At 39.1% G+C, this 17,789-nt stretch overlaps 1 protein-coding gene across 7 annotated transcripts in view; it reads left to right on the top strand.

Moving 5' to 3' along the window:
• Positions 1–17,789, top strand: part of SLC44A5 (solute carrier family 44 member 5) — a 378,746-nt gene that overhangs the window by 273,204 nt on the left and 87,753 nt on the right. For 6 of the 7 annotated variants that reach the window (XM_067726594.1, XM_067726591.1, XM_067726587.1 and 3 more), the window contains one exon: positions 6,155–6,228. Coding sequence is in view for 4 of the 7 variants with exons in the window: in XM_067726587.1 (XP_067582688.1) it covers positions 6,155–6,228 (74 nt within the window). In the remaining 3 variants the exon portion in view is untranslated. Of the gene's footprint in view, positions 1–6,154; positions 6,243–17,789 lie in introns of all 7 variants that reach the window. The other variant, XM_067726592.1, reaches the window with a different exon arrangement.

Raw genomic sequence — 17,789 nt, 5'->3', positions numbered from 1 at the left:
GTTTTCAACTATAATCTCTTCTAATATTTTCTCAGTCCCTTTTTTTTATCTTCTTCTTCTGGGACCCCTATAATTCGAATGTTGGTGCCTTTAATGTTGTCCCAGATGTCTCTGAGACTGTCCTCAATTCTTTTCATTCTTTTTTCTTTATTCTGGTCTGCCGTAGTTATTTCCACTATTTTATCTTCCAGTCACTTATCCGTTCTTCTGCCTCAGTTATTCTGCTATTGATTCCTTCTAGAGAACTTTTAATTTCATTTATTATGTTGTTCATTACTGTTTGTTTGCTCTTTAGTTCTTCTAGGTTCTTGTTAAAACTTTCTTGTATTTTCTCTGTTCTATTTCCAATATTTTGCATCATCTTTACTATCATTATTCTGAATTCTTTTTCATGTAGACTGCCTATTTCCTCTTCATTTGTTTGGTCTGGTGGGTTTTTACTTTGCTCCTTCATCTGCTGCGTATTCCTTTGTCTTCTCATTTTGCTTAACTTACTTGTTAACTTAACTTGTGTTTGGGGTTTCCTTTTCGCAGGCTGCAGGTTCATAGTTCCTGTTGTTTTTGGTGTCTGTCCCCGGTAGGTAAGGTTGGTTCAGTGGGTTATGTAGGCTTCCTGGTGGAGGGTACTGGTGCCTGTGTTCTGGTGGATGAGTCTGGATCTTGTCTTTCTGGTGGGCAGGAGTGCATCCGGTGGTGTGTTTTTGAGTGTATGTGAACTTAGTATGATTTTAGGCAGGCTCTCTGCTAACAGGTGGGATTGTGTTCCTGTCTTGCTAGTTGTTTGTCATGGGGTGTCCAGCACTGGAGCTTGCTGGTCGTTCAGTGGAGCTGGGTCTTAGCATTGAGACAGAGCTCTCTGGGAGAGCTCACACTGATTGATATTATGTGGGACCAGGAGGTCTTGTGGTCCAGTGTCCTGAAGTTGGCTCTCCCACCTCAGAGGCTCAGGCCTGACACCCAGCCAGAGAACCAAGATCCTGTCAGCCACATGGCCACGTATGTGGGGAGTTTCTTTCCTTTTGGGAAGTCTGAGGTCTTCTGCCAGTGTTTAGCAGGTGTTGTTCCACATGTAGATTTATTTTTGATATGTTTGTGGGGAGGAAGACGATCTCCACGTCTTACTCCTCTGCCATCTTGCAGGTCCCCCCTTTAATTTTTTTAAGTTAAAAAAGTTTTACATTTGCAATCACATATTTAATACCTGTATTATGCTTACTCATAGCAAAATTTTAAATGCAAATAACTTATGAACTTGCACAAATATATTCCTATATATTGCAGCCTTGCCATGGTTATCATGTCTTCCATGCTATGTGGTTTTTTTAAATTGTGGTAAGAACACTTAATGTGAGATCTCCCCTCTTAACAAATTTTTCAGTGCCCAATACAGTAGTGTTAAACATATAGGCACAATGTTGTACCAGAGTTCTCTAGAACTTATTCATCTTGCATACTTGGAACTTATTGCCATTGAATAAGTAACTCCCCATTTGCCTCTCTCTCCTGCCCCTGGCAACCACCATTCTACTTTCTATGAGTTTGACTATTTTAGATATCTCATATTAGTAGAATCCTGCAGTTATTTGTCTTTCTGTGATTGCCTTACTTCACTTAGCATAAGTTCCTCTAGGTTTATCCACATTGTCCAAAAGAATTGAAATCAGGATCTCAAAGACATATCTGCACTCCCATGTTCACTGCAGCACTATTCACAATAGCTAAGATGTGGAAACAGCCTAAGTGTTCATTGACAAATGAATAGGTTAAAAAATATGACATATACATACAATGGAATGTTATTCAGCCCTAGAAGAGGAAGGGAATCCGACCATATGAAGAATGGGATTTTAGTAGATGGGGTTGAGATCCACACTGGGGCACTTTTCATAGTAAAAGGGAATACTGCTAATTGTTACTCCGGGATAATAGGTGTAAACCCTGGCTGTTTCATACAAATTGGGACATATGATGTCCCAGGAGGATGAGTCTAAAAGGACCATGAGCAGAGAGCTCTGAGTGTGGTCAAGGGAGATTTCATGGTGTATTCAATAAGTGAAAAAGTCCAAGTTGGTTGAAGCACATTGAGATGAATAGAGGCAGAAAAGCTAGAAAGGCAGTCTGGGGCTTGAACTAGGATTAAATCTGTAGGTTCTTAAACATAAAGCTAAGGCATTTGGAAATTATTGAACAGGTGGTGGAGAAGCACTGCAAGTTTTAAATAATAAAGTGACATTGTCCCCTGTCAGTGATATCAGTGATGTGCAGAATGATTTGGATCAGGCAGGGACTACATGCAGGAGCCCAATTAAGGGACCACAGTAATAGTTTGAAGAGAGGTTAAGAGAATGTGGACCAAGTCCAGGCAGCAGGAATAGAAAGGAAGGGGTGGATGAAAGACACATCAGAGAGAAGGAATCAAGAGAACTTATCAACTGAATATGAAAGATAAGCAACGAAAAAGGGAAAGTCAAAGGAAACTCCCAAGGCTTCAAGTTGAGGTGACTGTAGGCATTCTGTACTTGTGGGTTAGAGATAGGAAGGAAAGGGAAATCTGCAAATGATTATATAATTGGGATCCTATTCTTATTGCAATTTGGAAAAATAGATATAAGATAGCAATGGTACTTCTAGTTTAACTTTTGAAAATACTTTTATGCCAGGACAGCTTAATCTGAATAAAAATTTGAATAACTTTCTTATAACGTGAGTGTAAGCAGCTTGTTTTGAAAAAATTGGACTTTGATTTGGAGGGAGGGTAGGGGAGAGGGTTCAGGTATATTTAATCTTCTTTCTAGAACTCAGTGGTATGCAACCCATTTTTAGGTTAGTACAGTGGTTCTTATAGTGGTTCTTACTATAAAAGTAAAAATGAACCCAACTGAGGAAAATGTACAGCTATGACAGGCCGCTAGCTAGAACATGATTAAGAATGATTTTAAACCATGAGCTTGTATCACCCAGTTACCTCAATAGCTATCTTAAGAGTATTAAAAATTATCCAAATTAAGTACTTGGTTTTTAAAAAATAGCTCATTTTCTACAGAATACTTGGGATTGTAAAGATACCTTGAAATCAAAGAAAGAAACAATGATGATGTGCTATAACTTCTAAAATTTGAATTAAGCTTCTCCTGTGTTCCTGACTCCCAAAATGGTGCCCAAGCTATATTTTATATTTTCTTCTTATTCAATTTCCCAATAACTTTCTAAGCAGTGATTTTTTTCCAGTAGGGAATGTATCTGAGGAAGTGGAGAGAAATAGGTGAGTTACTGGGGATAAAAATGACAGATAACTGTAATTATCTGAAAGCACACATACACACACACACACACACACACACACACACACACACACACACACCTATTTTTAAAAGAAAAATTTTAAACAGCAAAGGGAATCAAATCACTATAGGAAAAATTTCAGAAATAAGAATGTTTCATCTAGAAAAGCTTTCCTATGTTTTGAAACTCTTGAATTTTCCATAATTTTCACTTTGTTCAACATTTTTCCATGCTTAAATAAAATGAAATTAACCAGTCTGGCCATGGGGTATCGGCTTCTATTTCTCTAAAGCAGAGTTCCAGAAAAGTAAAGCGGACTTGAATTCGTTATCCTTCCTAGTCCCAGAATAGAATCCCCAAACATCTCAAGGTGTGAATTACTGAGAAATGCTGTCCCACTGTGGTGAGAGACTGCTGGGGGAAGGGGTAGAGAGAGGTTGTGTGGGTACACAGTAGCCCCTGGGGCTGTAGTGTGTCCTTGGCACCAAAAAGAAAGAGAAATCATAATGTAAAACCCCACATGGAACCAAACCCTGACTGATGCCATTCATTAGGGCCAGTAGCCGAGGAGTGTGGGTTTTACTTTTTAGAAATTTTGGGGGGTGGGTGTTTCTGCTTCTTTCCTTGTGCTCTGTTTTTAAGTTTCTTTTATTCATCTTTCTAGTATGTTTACTTCTCTCTGTGCTTACTACATAATATGAAGAGAAAACATTATAATACTATATGATATTGTCATTATAAACATGCATTATAGTATGTATTATATACAATGTAACTAACTATGTAGATATAAACATATTATAGATATAATATTACAGGATGCTGGCCAGCCGGGCTGGGGCTTCTGGTTACATCCCTGTCTCCTTGGTAGTTACCATTACACACAGGGCTTTGACAGCTTCAAGATTTCTAGTAAAAACATACCACTGTTCTAGTTTTCTCTCCTTTAGTTCCTCACCTGCAGGCATTCGTTATTAGGTATCAGGCTATTCAGAAACTGCCCTGACATGATGAGAACCCGATCTTGAGTAGGATGTGTCAGAATGCACACGAGCCAGATCCTCTCCTCACCCCCACCAGGTTTTGCCTTCAATGGTTGTTTGTTTTTTTTTTTTTTGCGGTACGCGGGCCTCTCACTGTTGTGGCCTCTCCCGTTGCGGAGCACAGGCTCCGGACGCGCAGGCTCAGCGGCCATGGCTCACGGGCCCAGCCGCTCCACGGCACGTGGGATCTTCCCGGACCGGGGCACGAACCCGCATCCCCTGCATCGGCAGGCGGACTCTCAACCACTGCGCCACCAGGGAAGCCCTTCAGTGGTTGTTAACCAAAGAAAACTAGAGTGCCTGTTTTCTTCTCTTTTTATTATTCTCATAATTCTTCAGTCCCAATGAAATTTAAAATTCCTGGGTTGAAATTAGACTTAAACAAGTGATAGTTTGTTTCTGAATTGACTGTGATTAGCTTTCCTTATGGTGGATCCATTTCCTATTGTGAGGTAGAGTAATAAGGATGTGTGTGGAGTTTTAGATACGGCTACTTGGAGTCTTTCTAGAAAGTTGTAATCTTATTAGAATAACCACTAAATGAAAAAGGTTAGGCAGCAGAGACGTAGATATTTGTCTGCCTCTGTAACTACCTCTCTCTCATGGACCTTACATAAGTCAGCTTACCTCATTACCCCTAAAAACCAAAGTTATGTATGTGAGAGCAGTAAAGGTAAAACAGGGATTTATCAACGTGTAAGGTATTACTGTGTCTGTTACTGTACAATTATCATTCGTTATTATTATTACTACCACCACTAAAAATAGAATGTAACTTCCGCCTGCCTGTGGTAAAAGACTGGAACATATCCATATGCCCTCTAGAACAAGAAGTTTTTGCTATGAAAATTCTCATGCACATCTTTTAATCCTGTCAAATAGGTCCATCTTTTTCTTTACTAATAGATTCTTCATTAAGTTTCAAGAAAGAATGATTGTATTGTTTCATACTTTCAAGATATAGTTTTGACCTTCTAGACCACTTAGGAGCTGAACAAAATTTAATATTAGAAATAGGAAATACTTTAGTTGAAAGCCTGAGTATCCTACTGGCTACTGGTTTGACTTGTGATCCCTTAGAAAATAACCAAGTCTCTATGAGCTAAATTTTCCCTAAACCTCATTTCACGATATCCAGCTTTCAGAATAGCTGGAAAATTACCATTTAGACGCATTTCATTTTTTAATGCATTATAGACATTGTTGTTCAAATAATTGCAACTCCATTCCTCATAGAAAGCTTATGCAGTCAATCCTTTATTTAATAATAGTACCCTTTAAATGTGCATGTAGAAAGATAATGGAGAGAGAGAGGAATGGAAATGGCTAATTTGTTTTATTATACCATGTATTGGGAAGCATGAAGAAAATCAAATAGCTTGAATTACAATTTCAAATAAAAAAGTTTCTTGATGTTGGTGTACTCTAACCTCTAAAAACATTTTACAAATAAAGAATCAAGAAAATAAATATTAACAGCTCTGGGGAAACTTCTTTAATCATGGAACTATAACCACTCCCTGCTGCTAAAGTCTTTGATTGCAGAAATGCATCCGATTTACCTTTCAGAATTATTAGGTATAAAATGGCATATCACTGTTGTTATTGTCTTTTTCTCCCTTCTTATAGTTTTTTGCAGTGAACAAAAAGTTATTTTGTACCCCTTTTAATTCTCCCCCGACACACACCTTCTAATACCATCACCTTGGGGGTTCGGTTTCAACATAGGGAATTGGGGGAGACACATTAAGTCCATAAGAGGGAGGAAAACGGATGCTATGTGAATCTTCTCAGGACGCTTTTAATTCTTTGTTCCTTTTTGTTTTTAGGAGCTGTACAGATGTGCTGTGCTGCATGATCTTCATACTGTTCATTATTGCCTACATTCTTTTAGGACTTGTGGGTGAGTAAATACAGGTATAGAAGATATTTAACATTTGCTAATTAAATAACTAAGTCAATGTCACATTTTTAACATTAATCATTTTCTTCCAAAATCCTTCTTATTATCTATTATTATATTTTCTGAAGGGAATGTACCTCACCAGGACTCATTGGGTAGCAGATGCAATGAAAAATAAACACAAAGCAGTTTATCCAAAGGCAAGCCTAAATTACTTAGGTAAATATAATTATACAGAAGAACAAAAAAACCTTATGGTTGCTTTTTAATCATTTTTACTTTTGAAATTTTATTAAGCAGCTAGTAAAGTTCATGTTGCTATGTACTAATAAGAACTAGGGCCTAGATAAGTTTAAGTAATACATAACCTTTTCTTTTTATAAGTAAATTAAAAAGAAGTAAGAATTTCACCAAATAGTTCATTGACATATAGGAAATCCTATTGTCTTTGCCTACCAGAAAGAGATATCCTGTTGTTCATTGTTAGATTAAAGATTTTTCTATGGAAGTGAAAATAAAGAGGGCAAATATAGATGGTCTTTATTTGGGTTGTTTTAAAAACTACCAAAGGGGATCATCAAGATGGCAGAGTAAGAGGACATGGAGCTCACCTCCCTCCACAAACACATCAAACATACATCTACATGTGGAACAACTCTCACTGAAAACTAACTGGAAACTGGCAGAAAGACTCCAAGGCTGTAAGAATGATACACACATAATTGGGTAGAAAGGGAAAAAAAAAAAGCAATCAGATCAGGACCTGTGCTCCTGGGAGGGGACTTCAGAGGGCAAGAAAGATCACACAGTTGGACACTCACCCTGGGGAGTAAGCAGTGAGAGCCACAGATTGGGTGCCCCAGTCCTGGGGTCCTATACAGAGGAGACGAGCCCTCTTAGCTGGTTGGAGGACTGCTGGGTCTAACAGGGGGGCTGTTGTTAGGGAAGTCCAGGGAAGCCTGGACTCCAGTTGTGAGGAACACTCATGTGCTGTCTTGCCCTGAGGCAGGGTGGAGAGTGGTCTGCTCTAGTGGCTGCTGGGTTTCCCATAACTGCGTTGGCACACACCCAAGCCAAGCAAAGGCTCTGATTCTGCTCATTCCATGTCACAGGGCAGCACTGGATCTGGGGCAGCCATGACTGGGGAGAAGACTCGACTGTGGGATACAGAGATGAGCTAGTCCCTGGGCATGGCCTGGGTGGGATGGTGGCAGCCACTGTTGAGCTTACTCAAGCAGTGCATCTGAAGTAGCCCCGACCTCTGACAGCAGCTGCTCCACCACAGCTTACCCCCTGATCACAGGCCAAGTGTCCACATAGGCCTCACCTGCCCAGTGATACGGCTCAACAACAGGGCGGGGGTGGTGGAGGCTGAGGACAGTGACCTGCTGTGAGGAACAAAGGGGACTTGCACCTGAGTCTGCGTCTGAGCGGAACAAGGAAAACGGTTGTGCATGCCTGCACAGGCAGTGCATTAGAGACAGCTTGGACCTCTGTCTGCAGACAACAGGAGCAGAGAACCCTCACAAGCCCCACTTGCTTCAGCACTCCCCCACTCTGGGGCAAAGGTGCCAGTTCAGAGAGAGGGGAAAACACACACTTAAGGGGAACAGAGCCAGCTTGAGCCCGACCCTCAGGGCTTCTGCTCCAGCAACTTGGGCTCAGACCCCACCCCTGATAGGGCAGTGACAGCCACTGAGCAGAAAGGAAGCCCTGCCTCACACTGGGCTCCAGCTCTAGCCTCTCCATCTCTAGCCCCACCCCCTACCAAGGTGATAGCTGCCAGCAAACCCTGAGGAAAGATGTGACTTGGATCCATATCAAATCCAGCTCTCCCGCCAAAGGCAGTGGACACACCGCACCTGTACAGGAATGGCCCCGCATAAGAACAACCCTTCAAGCAACAATAGGTAACTGTTTCACCTAAATTCATAGAGGCAGAGAAAGTTAAGCAAAATGAAAAAGCAGAGGAACTGCTGTCAATTAAAAGAGCAAAAGAAACACTCTGAAAAAAATAATGAAATAGAAATAAACAATTTACCAGATAAAGAATTCAAAGCATTAGTAATTAAAATGTTTACTGAATTAGGAAAAAAAAATAGATGTACACAGTAAAAATTTTAACAAGGAACTATAAAATACAAAAAAGACCCAATCAGAAATGAAGAATTCAATAGCTGAAATAAACACACTAGAAGGAATGAAGAGCAGGCTGAGTGATCCAGAAGAATGTATATGTGATGTGAAAGATAGAATAATGGGAATCACTGAATCAGAACAGCAAAATAAATAAATAAATAAAAACTTGAAACAGTTTAAGAGATCTCTGAGATAGCATTAAGCATATGAACCTTCACATTATAGGAGTCCCAGAAGAAGAGAGAAGGGGATTGAAAATGTATTTGATGAAATTATGGTTGAAAACTTCCCAAACCTGAAGAAGGAAATAGACATCCAGGTACAGGAAGCACAGAGAGTCCCAAACATGATGAACCCCAAAAATACCCACAGCAAGACATACATAATTAAAATGGCAAAAGTCAAAGCTAAAGAGAATTCTAAAGGCAGCAAGAGAAAACAAGGAGTCATATACAAGGGAATCCCTGTAAGGCTATCAGCTGATTTCTCTGCAGAAAGTTTTCAGGCCAGAAGAGAGTGGCATGATATATTCAAAGTGCTGAAGGGAAAACCCTGCAACCTACAATACCCTACCCAGCAAGATTATCATTTTGAATAGAGGAAATGTTAAAGGGTCTTATCTAAGTGGAAAAGAAGTAAGAATCTAAAAGGGAAAATCTCACTAGGAAATGCAAATATATAATAAGGGCTGATGATCAACCACTTAAAGACTAAAAGACAGAAAATTCTAAAGCAACTATAACTATAATAAACAGTTACAGGTGTTCCTTAAGAAACAAGAAAAATCTCAAATAAACAGGCTAAACTGCCGCCTAAAGGAATTAGAAAAAGAAGAACAAACAAAACCCAAAGTCAGCAGAAGGAAGGAAATATTAAAGAACAGAGAGGAAATAAATAAAATAGAGATTTGTAAATCAGCTCTACTTCAATTTAAGAAAAAACTACCAAAGGAACTGGTGTGAATATTTTCTGTAAAAAGATTTCACCATTGCATATGAATGTATTACATTATCCCCAGAGACTTAAGTCCTATCCCTTAGATGCTGACTTAGGAAACTTTATTATTATTGGTGGGGGGGGGGAGTGTAAAAGTCAGATAATAGCTTCTAGTAACAATAATTAATGCCTAGAGTTAATGTGGATAGATTGTATCAGCAGAAAGAAGGCAGTGCCTACCTAGAGAACAATGGAAAATACTTTTCTCTGGTCTTCAGTTTTATCTTCCAGTAAAGAGAAATACTTTGAGAACAGCAATTGAAAGTAATTTCCAAAATATCATCTGAGTAATACCAGGTGAAAACTACACATAAATGGAGAATTCAAAAAAATAAGGCAGGAAGATAGGGAAGGAGAGAAGAATAAAGGAGTATAAACCACAAAACCAAATAATGTGCTCTTAGGTCTTCAGAAGATTCCTTTGTTATTTCTTCAGTGTATTTGAACTTCTAAACATTAATGCATTAGTAGCACAATACATAAATATAAAAATTGAATATTATAATACAGTGAATTTTCTTATACAACTAATAGAATTTTAGCTTCTCCAACTTTGGGACACATGTCTGTCTCTGTAATTGTTTTGTTTTTACTTTTTGTCATCGAGTGGAAATATGTTGCATGAGAGAAAAAAAGATTTGGAGTCAAGCAGATCTAGGGTTTCCCCATATTACTTGGTGGACTTGAGCTGCTTTCTAAATCTCAGTAGTTTTCTCACCTGTAAAAATATGGAAACACTACCTACTTTGCGGGGCTGTTATGAGGAGTAAATGAAATAATATCCAGCTACGCCAATAATGCTACATAAGAGTAAGAGGCAGTACTTCATTTGCTACCATTGTATAATCTAGCTGTTCTGAATTTTAATAAATTGCTTTTAAATGTAATTTACTATTTTGTTCCTATAGCAACCCATAATTTTGGTTATTAAAGTTTGAATGCACACAGGGACTTCATAAGGATCTCTTATTGTGCCCAAAATCTTTCCCTTAGGAGGCGTTATGGCATAATTGAGTAAGTCTCTCCTCTGTATCTCAGAGCCAGTCTCTTGTAATCCGTAGAGAAATGCCTTCTGTCCTTATCTAGAGCTGGGAAAGCCACTGCAACTCTCTCCCTTGTCAGCACGGTAGAAGGAACGGGAGTGTGTACTGTCATTCCCTCTGGAGCAAGATGAGAAATTTGCCTTTTTGTTCACGATCTCCAGATTCAGTTTGTAAATGCCTTAATTCACATAGGAAATTGGAAGATAAAGATTCCTCAGTGAAGAACTGTGTGTAATATTGGATTAATTTAGTGTTTCCTCTAAATTAATCCTTATGCCACTGATTAAAATGAGCGACTCACAAAATTTAATATATGTATATTTCTCATCCCTGAACTACAAATAGCCATACTTGCCTGTTTCTAAGATAAATTTAACTCTTACAATGCTGGACTAAAAGAAGAATGAAGGAAAACGCTTGGCAGAGGTTAGTAGGAGTGTTAATTTTTTTAACATGAAAGAATGTGTACCTTCACCTGAGGAAAGATGACGCTAAGTCAGTTTTACTGATGTGTTGTAAGTAGTTTTGCATCTTTTGCCATTTTGTTAGATCAGGACCTTCTTAGGGTTACTTTCATCCATGTTCTTTTCATAAGAAGTGCTCCCATGAAAGAGCCATGTTTCTTACAAATTCTTCCAAGAAAAAAACTGTTCTTTGCCCTTTATGTAGAATATGGCCAGCTAGGGTAACACTTGGATGCAACAAAGGCACTTGACATTCAACTGATGAAAGGCAGAACCTCCGTTCAAGTGGGTGAAGTGGAGTCTGGGTAGACGGTATCAAATCTCCTTGAAAGGTCAAACATTTATGGTAATAGCCCTCTTTTGTGCTACTTCACTGATGGGTGCTATTCAATTGTGCTAACTAGAAAAAAAGAATAGGAATATTTATTATGCAAATTGTTCTTGCTGTCCTTGTGCTAACATTATGTATACAATAGTGCAATTTTAACATTCAATAATTTTTTCTTTCTTTTTTTTTCAAATGGATTTCCAATTGAGAGAGTTAGTTATTTCATTGTTGTATTTACACAGGAAGCACTTACAGTTAGGGTCTAAAGTTTGTTTTTGGTTTTGTTTTTTAATCTTCCTCCGGAATAATTATTCCTGTTAGTTGAGAAGATAGGAAGTTAACAAGAAAGTAAATTTATGCAAACAAGCCTAGAACTCTGTCACTATCCTGTGAGAAACTCAAGCAACATGGAGAAGCCCCGTATAGGGGTCCTAGTCAATAGGCTGGGCTGAGCTCCTAGGGATAGATAGTGTTTACTGTCAGCCCTGAGGGTTTTCAGATGATTGAAGCCCCACTCAACATCTGGCTGCGTGAGAAAGCCCCAAGGGGCTCAGCTAAGCCTTCCCCAAATTCCCAACTCCCAAAGTCATGAACAAAATAAAATGGTTGTATTAAGCCAGTGGGTTTGGGGGTGCAATAATAGATAAGCAGGACAAAACTTGATATCCGGAAGTGGGATGCTAGCTTAACAAAACCTAAAATATGGGCATTGGTTTTGGAGACCAGGTGGTGTTCAGAAGCCAGGTGGACTTTGAAGGGGTTTTTGGCCAGAGTTTGAAGGAAAGGGAGGAAATGTAATTGGAAGCAGGAGGGAAGGGCATTTTGTTATGCTGTGGTGAAGGTTTGGCAACACTGTTGCCAATGGTAATTAGGAAATATACCTAATGAATTCAATGATCTAGCTAAAGACACCATCCTTACAAGAGGAACCAGCCCTGAAGAGCTTCATCAAACCCTGGACCTGACTTAGGTGATGAGATTCAGACCTTTAGCTTGAACCTGATGCCTTAATTGGATGAGGCTTCTGGGGATCCTGGGAGAGTAAAAGCATATTTGATTGTGGAGGGAATGTAGAAAGTTTGCAGCCACAGGCTGAACTATAGTAGTTTTAACACATGGCTGCAAACTCTTTGCCATTCCTTTCATCAAGAGGTGGGGTCTGCATCCCTGTTTCTAGAATTTAGTGAGGTTAGGGATTGCTTCTCTAATAGAGAATGAACCAAGGCAAAACATACCAGTAAAGGGCCTTGATGTGCAAGTAATTTATAGATCAGTGCAAAGGATTAAAGGAGGGCCATCATGGGTCGACTGGAAACAGCGGAACTGAAAGTACCAAGTACAGAAAGGAGGAGGTTTACATAATTCAGTCTTAAATCCTTCATGGAGTGAGGTGGAGAATGAACAACATAGCTGAATTAATAATCAGATGTAGTCCAGCTTGACCACATCATTTCTGGTATTAAAGTACATTTTCATTGTCTGGGGGCAGCAATACAGTCCCACATCTACTTTTCCATTCATTGCGTTCATAGCAAGAACGATACTCATCCAGCATATCATTCTTCACCCTGACCTGGACTGCCCCGAAATGTCAAGGGAGGGGGCAGTCTTATTTCCACTTTCTCATTGGAGAGCAAGACCTTGTAGTCTACTGGAGCTCTGATGTTTTTGTTGGTGCCATTTGGTATCATTTCTTAGTGACTTGCTTGTCTGGATCCTTCCCCTCTTGTAGTGGTTTCCTACACTAGGATCCAAGACTATAGCTTTTTAAGTCTTTATACCATGCTCAGCCATTTCTCCTCAAAGCATGGCTAGTATCAGAATGCAGCCCCTACTCTTAGACCCTTCTATGAAGTCTAGGACAACAGTCCAGTCTCTGCCTTCAAGGTATTTGTATTCCTTTTGGCCTATAGACCTAGTTCAGGGTCAGTCTGTTCTGTCCTAAATTAAAATCTCAAGGAGAAACATTTAGTTCTCGTCCCTTCCTTCTCTCAAAGCTAATTAGTCTTCCCATCCCAAGGGATATTAGAAAGGGAGAGAACCATATTTTCATAACTGAGGGGTCCCTCAAGTGACTTTTTGAAGAACAAAGATAATTCCAAGATGACTTTTTGATACTGTCTGTACAGAGAAGCAGTGGACAGTCTCTCTTACTAATAAACAAATATAGTTTTTAAAATTATGTTATGCCTCACCAGGCATCCCTTGGTATTGAGCTTAAAGGTATGATCCTACTATTCATTGTAAGTGGACACTGGTGATGGAGAATGAATGTGACAGGAGGTCACACTGTGCCTTTAGTCTACTTCAGAACTAAAATGAGCCTGCCTATCAGGCCACAGCTTGGAGACATTGTTTTAGCAAAACAAAATTTTTTTCAATAAAAAGGTAAGAAATTTAAACGACTCCAGTTCCATTATTTTTAAAATTTTTCTCGTAAACTTTTCTTAATGAAAAATTTATTGTATTTATAAATAACCAGAACCAGTATTAAATGTCCTTTTGCATTCTTGACAAATATATAAATGTTTACAAATAAAACTACATACTTATACGTTACTATGGAAGCCTTCATTTTAAAAGGAAAACACTTAGTTTTGACTGTTACTGGAACAGATTTTTTTTTTAATGCTGAGTGAGATTTTTACTGTTTGTTGTATTTTGCTGAATGCACGAATTCTAGAGGATTTCAAGTAGAATATTGTTAGCATGAGAGAGATTGATCTGTGCTCAAGGACACGACCCTAAACTCACCATTGGGTGGAAGAGGCCCCCTGTGAAATAAGAAACAACATTTTTCTTATCCAGGCAGCCGGACACAGGGCTGCTCCAAAAATGTTTCTACAGCAGCAGTGTCATCAACACAGATTTTCAAATTCTGTATCATGTGTCCTATTATCTGCTTCATTGCATTTGTAAATTGCTTGTGTTAAAAAGCCATAAGCACAATTTGGCAGGCCTGTTCCTCACATATTAAAACAGTTAAAATGTATCTTTAAGGGATACAAAATAATGATTTGAAAGCCGACATTCCCAACCAGCAAGTGTTTAGGGAATGCCTTAGCTGCCCCAAACAGATTTGCAGTTAATTTTTAAGTGTCAGTGCAAGCAGTTGGTCTAATCACATTTTCTCCTTGACAGAGGGCTTTGTAATGGCTGCAACTTCTGACTCAACCCTAGAGCACAACAGGAACATACTTTGCAAATGTTTGGAAATAAGAGACAATACTAGGTAATAATACTTGCTCCTGCTATTTCAGTAACAGGATATGAGTTCCTTGATATGAGTGAAAAGATCATTTGCCTGAATAAAGTTTTCACCCATCGCTTATCAATCTTTGCTAATCTGCTATGAATTACCCAAATAGGAGTGTTTCACAAATAATTTCTCTTCTTACCTTTCTCTTCTCCCTGTCTCTCTCTCTGTCTCTCTGTCTCTGTCTCTGTCTCTCTCTCTCTCTCACACACACACACACACACACACACATGCGTCAGCTACACTTAGTCTTTTATAGTTATTTCTAAAATAGCGAGAAAATTAAGGGAAAAAATTGATTGATCCTGATTTGTATTGATTTCTGTGTAACTTTGTCATTTGGTTTTATTCACCAGTATAATCCAGGCAGTTTTATTCTAGAGCCTCTGCTCTTAATCACCATGCTATACTGCCTTTTATTTAATAAAGAAGATGAATGAGGATTCTTTAAGTAATGAAGGATACTGAGAGAGGGGGCAGATCAGAACCCCATGATACTTTCTCCTAATGCTTTCTCTCCCTCCTTTCCCTCCGTCGTCTAATTCCACATAGTGTTGGACTTAAAACAGAGAGAACGGCACCAGAGGCGTGAGTGAAAAGCACGTATTGTTTTGCAAGCAAAAATCATGAATAATTTGGTAGCTGCCGTCTTGCTCTGTGAGACTGAGTACATGTTCACTTTGCTGCAGCGTCATTGTTTACATTCAGTAACCGTTTGCAAAATTAGCCTCTATTATGTACACACTAAAGAGAGGACCATATTCTTTATGATAATCCACACCTATTAGTAGATTTGGTTTTTTCTTTCAGTTAATGCTTGTGCTATAGAGTAAATAAAATTATGTCAGACAGTATCTCATTCTTTGGGCTTTTTTGGCCAGGAAGACCTCAAAGGATTTCATAGATCTTTCTAAAAAGTGTATTTAGTAGTAGATGTTAATAATGAAGATTACATGTAGCATTTTCAGATATAATAAATTGCATCAGGTTTTAGGAACAATGAAAGCTCTTCCTTGACATAAAGCAATGGTTGCCAATTATAGAACCACAATTAAGCAAGTAAACACCAAGATGAGTGATACTGAATGTGTGGTGACCTTGAGTTTTTCAAGGAAAATTTGATAGGAAGAGAAGGACTCACTTGAACAGAGCCTCTGCTATGGATTGCACAACTGGCACTGACAATCTTGTTACGCTAAAACAATCTCCCTGTAGTTCATTGTATAAAATAACCTAAGATACTGCTTCTCCATCCAGATCTGGGACCATGCTCCAGCCCACGTGTGCACCCACTGGCCTCCTTTCCATCCCAGTACCCATCGTGCCCCTCCCCCTCACAGGGCCTCGTCCAGGTGTCCGTCGGCTGGAAGCCTCTTTGTGCCTCTCTTCATTTTTCAGATCTCAGCTCCTGCATACCTCTCAGGGACATCATACCTGGCTTTCCTCATTTGATCATCTGCCTCTATGAATCCCTCTCTCTGTACCACATATTGCTTCTTTGTAGTGCTTGTCAGAATTGAAATTTCACATCTGTGCAATTAATTCATTAAGATCTACTTACCCCAGTAGACTGTAGGCTCTAGGAGAACAAGGACCTTTATATACCCAGAGTTTAGCGTGGTGCTGACGCATAGCAGGCACTCAGAAAACATCTGGAGAGTGAATGAAGGAAAGAATAAATAAATTTTTGTCTTCATTATTTCCAGCCACTTCAATGTGAATCAAAACCTTGAACAGATTGTAAATAGTAGTAGACTAACATCTATTTAGATTAACTAGAAAAAAAGCATATTAATGTAGCAAGCATAAAGTCAGACCTGCTAATACAGAAAAAAACAAAGGTGTTGTGGAAAGCCTAATTTGATTTCTTAGTTATTGGGTAGTTTTTCCATTTTCTTTCAATTCTATGTATTATTTACAAATATGCTTTAAACATACTCTTTGTCCCATCTTTTACTTCCTATTCTCACCCCTTGCATTTTACAGACTCTGATATTTAGAATGTGTGTCATTTTGCTCTTTTCTTTTGCTGTCCTATGTGGCAGTAAATTCTGACAAAAGAGTCTGAAAACATGTACCTCTGGTAGTTTTTTGTTTGTCTTTAATGAAGTCCTGAATGTCTTGCTGAATATATCTAAAGTTTCCCCTGTGAGTAGGCTGGTCACTTGTTCAGAACATGGGCTGGGTATTTTTCTTTCTTTTTTTTTTTAAAGATTTTTTTGACGTGGACCATTTTTTAAAAATCTTTATTGAATTTGTTACCATATTGCTTCTGCTTTATGTTTTGGGTTTTTTTGGCCGTGAGGCATGTGGGATCTTAGCTCCCTGACCAGGGATCAAACCCACACCCTCTGCATTGCAAGGCAAAGTCTGAACCACTGGACCACCAGGGAAGTCCCTGAGCTGGGTACTATTCATTTAACCCCTTGGATCTCTTCTCTACCCCACTCTTCACCCTGCTCTGTCCCTAGAGAAGTTGGCTTTTATGATGACATCCACAGGCTCTCTTGTCCCCTGGCTTCCAATTTGGTCTGTGGGAGGTATCAACAGCAGATTGGAGTGTAAGAGAATGGTTTTATGGAGTTTATTCCTCTGATTCTCTTGCTGGTAGGTCACCACAGGTTAACTGCACCTCTCTACCTGAGGCCCCAAGTCCAGTCAGTCAACTCTTTCCATTTGGCTTCTCTCTCTGGATTTAGGGAACTCCTTCCTCCTTTGCCCCTTCAGGCCTAGAGGTAAAAATGACTCCCTGTTGTAGCTAGCCTCTGGGCTCTGAACCAACTATTCTTTTCCTTAACTCTGCCCATACCTTTGTAAATATTTCTTTATTAAGCTCTCTGCAATTATCTTGGGTGACTATAACATCTATTTCCTGCTAGGATCTCGCTGTATTCTAGAAAACAGCAACCCAACCTTGAAAGGTTTGCTTCCTAGGTGGTGCTTTAACCAGATCTTGCCTAGGGTGTTTTGTTCCATAAGGATGGCTATTCTGGGTGACTGAGTTCAGTGTTGGTTATCCACTGCTGACAGATTTGTCACATAAGCATTGTTGGGATCCTGGTCAGCCTTTGTGAATAAAAGTCCATGTTATCCAAAACCCATGCATAATTTTCATCCCTATTGTCATGATTACTTTTTCCCAAAATCATTGAACAATTACTTTTCCATGTGGTTATTGAAAGCTGTCTCTACAGAGGGGTCTTTACTAAGCAGCCACATGAGACATAAATATTTTCATATTCTGAGTACATTTGGAAGTCAGTACTTCTAATATTTCTTAAACTTCCTTGCCATTGGTTGTCTAATATTTTTTCTTTTCCAGTTTGTGATAATGT

The sequence above is a fragment of the Pseudorca crassidens genome, chromosome 2 (assembly GCF_039906515.1).
Source record: "Pseudorca crassidens isolate mPseCra1 chromosome 2, mPseCra1.hap1, whole genome shotgun sequence".
Taxonomy (NCBI): Eukaryota; Metazoa; Chordata; class Mammalia; order Artiodactyla; family Delphinidae; genus Pseudorca; species Pseudorca crassidens.
This window is presented reverse-complemented; position numbering and strand designations above follow the sequence as displayed.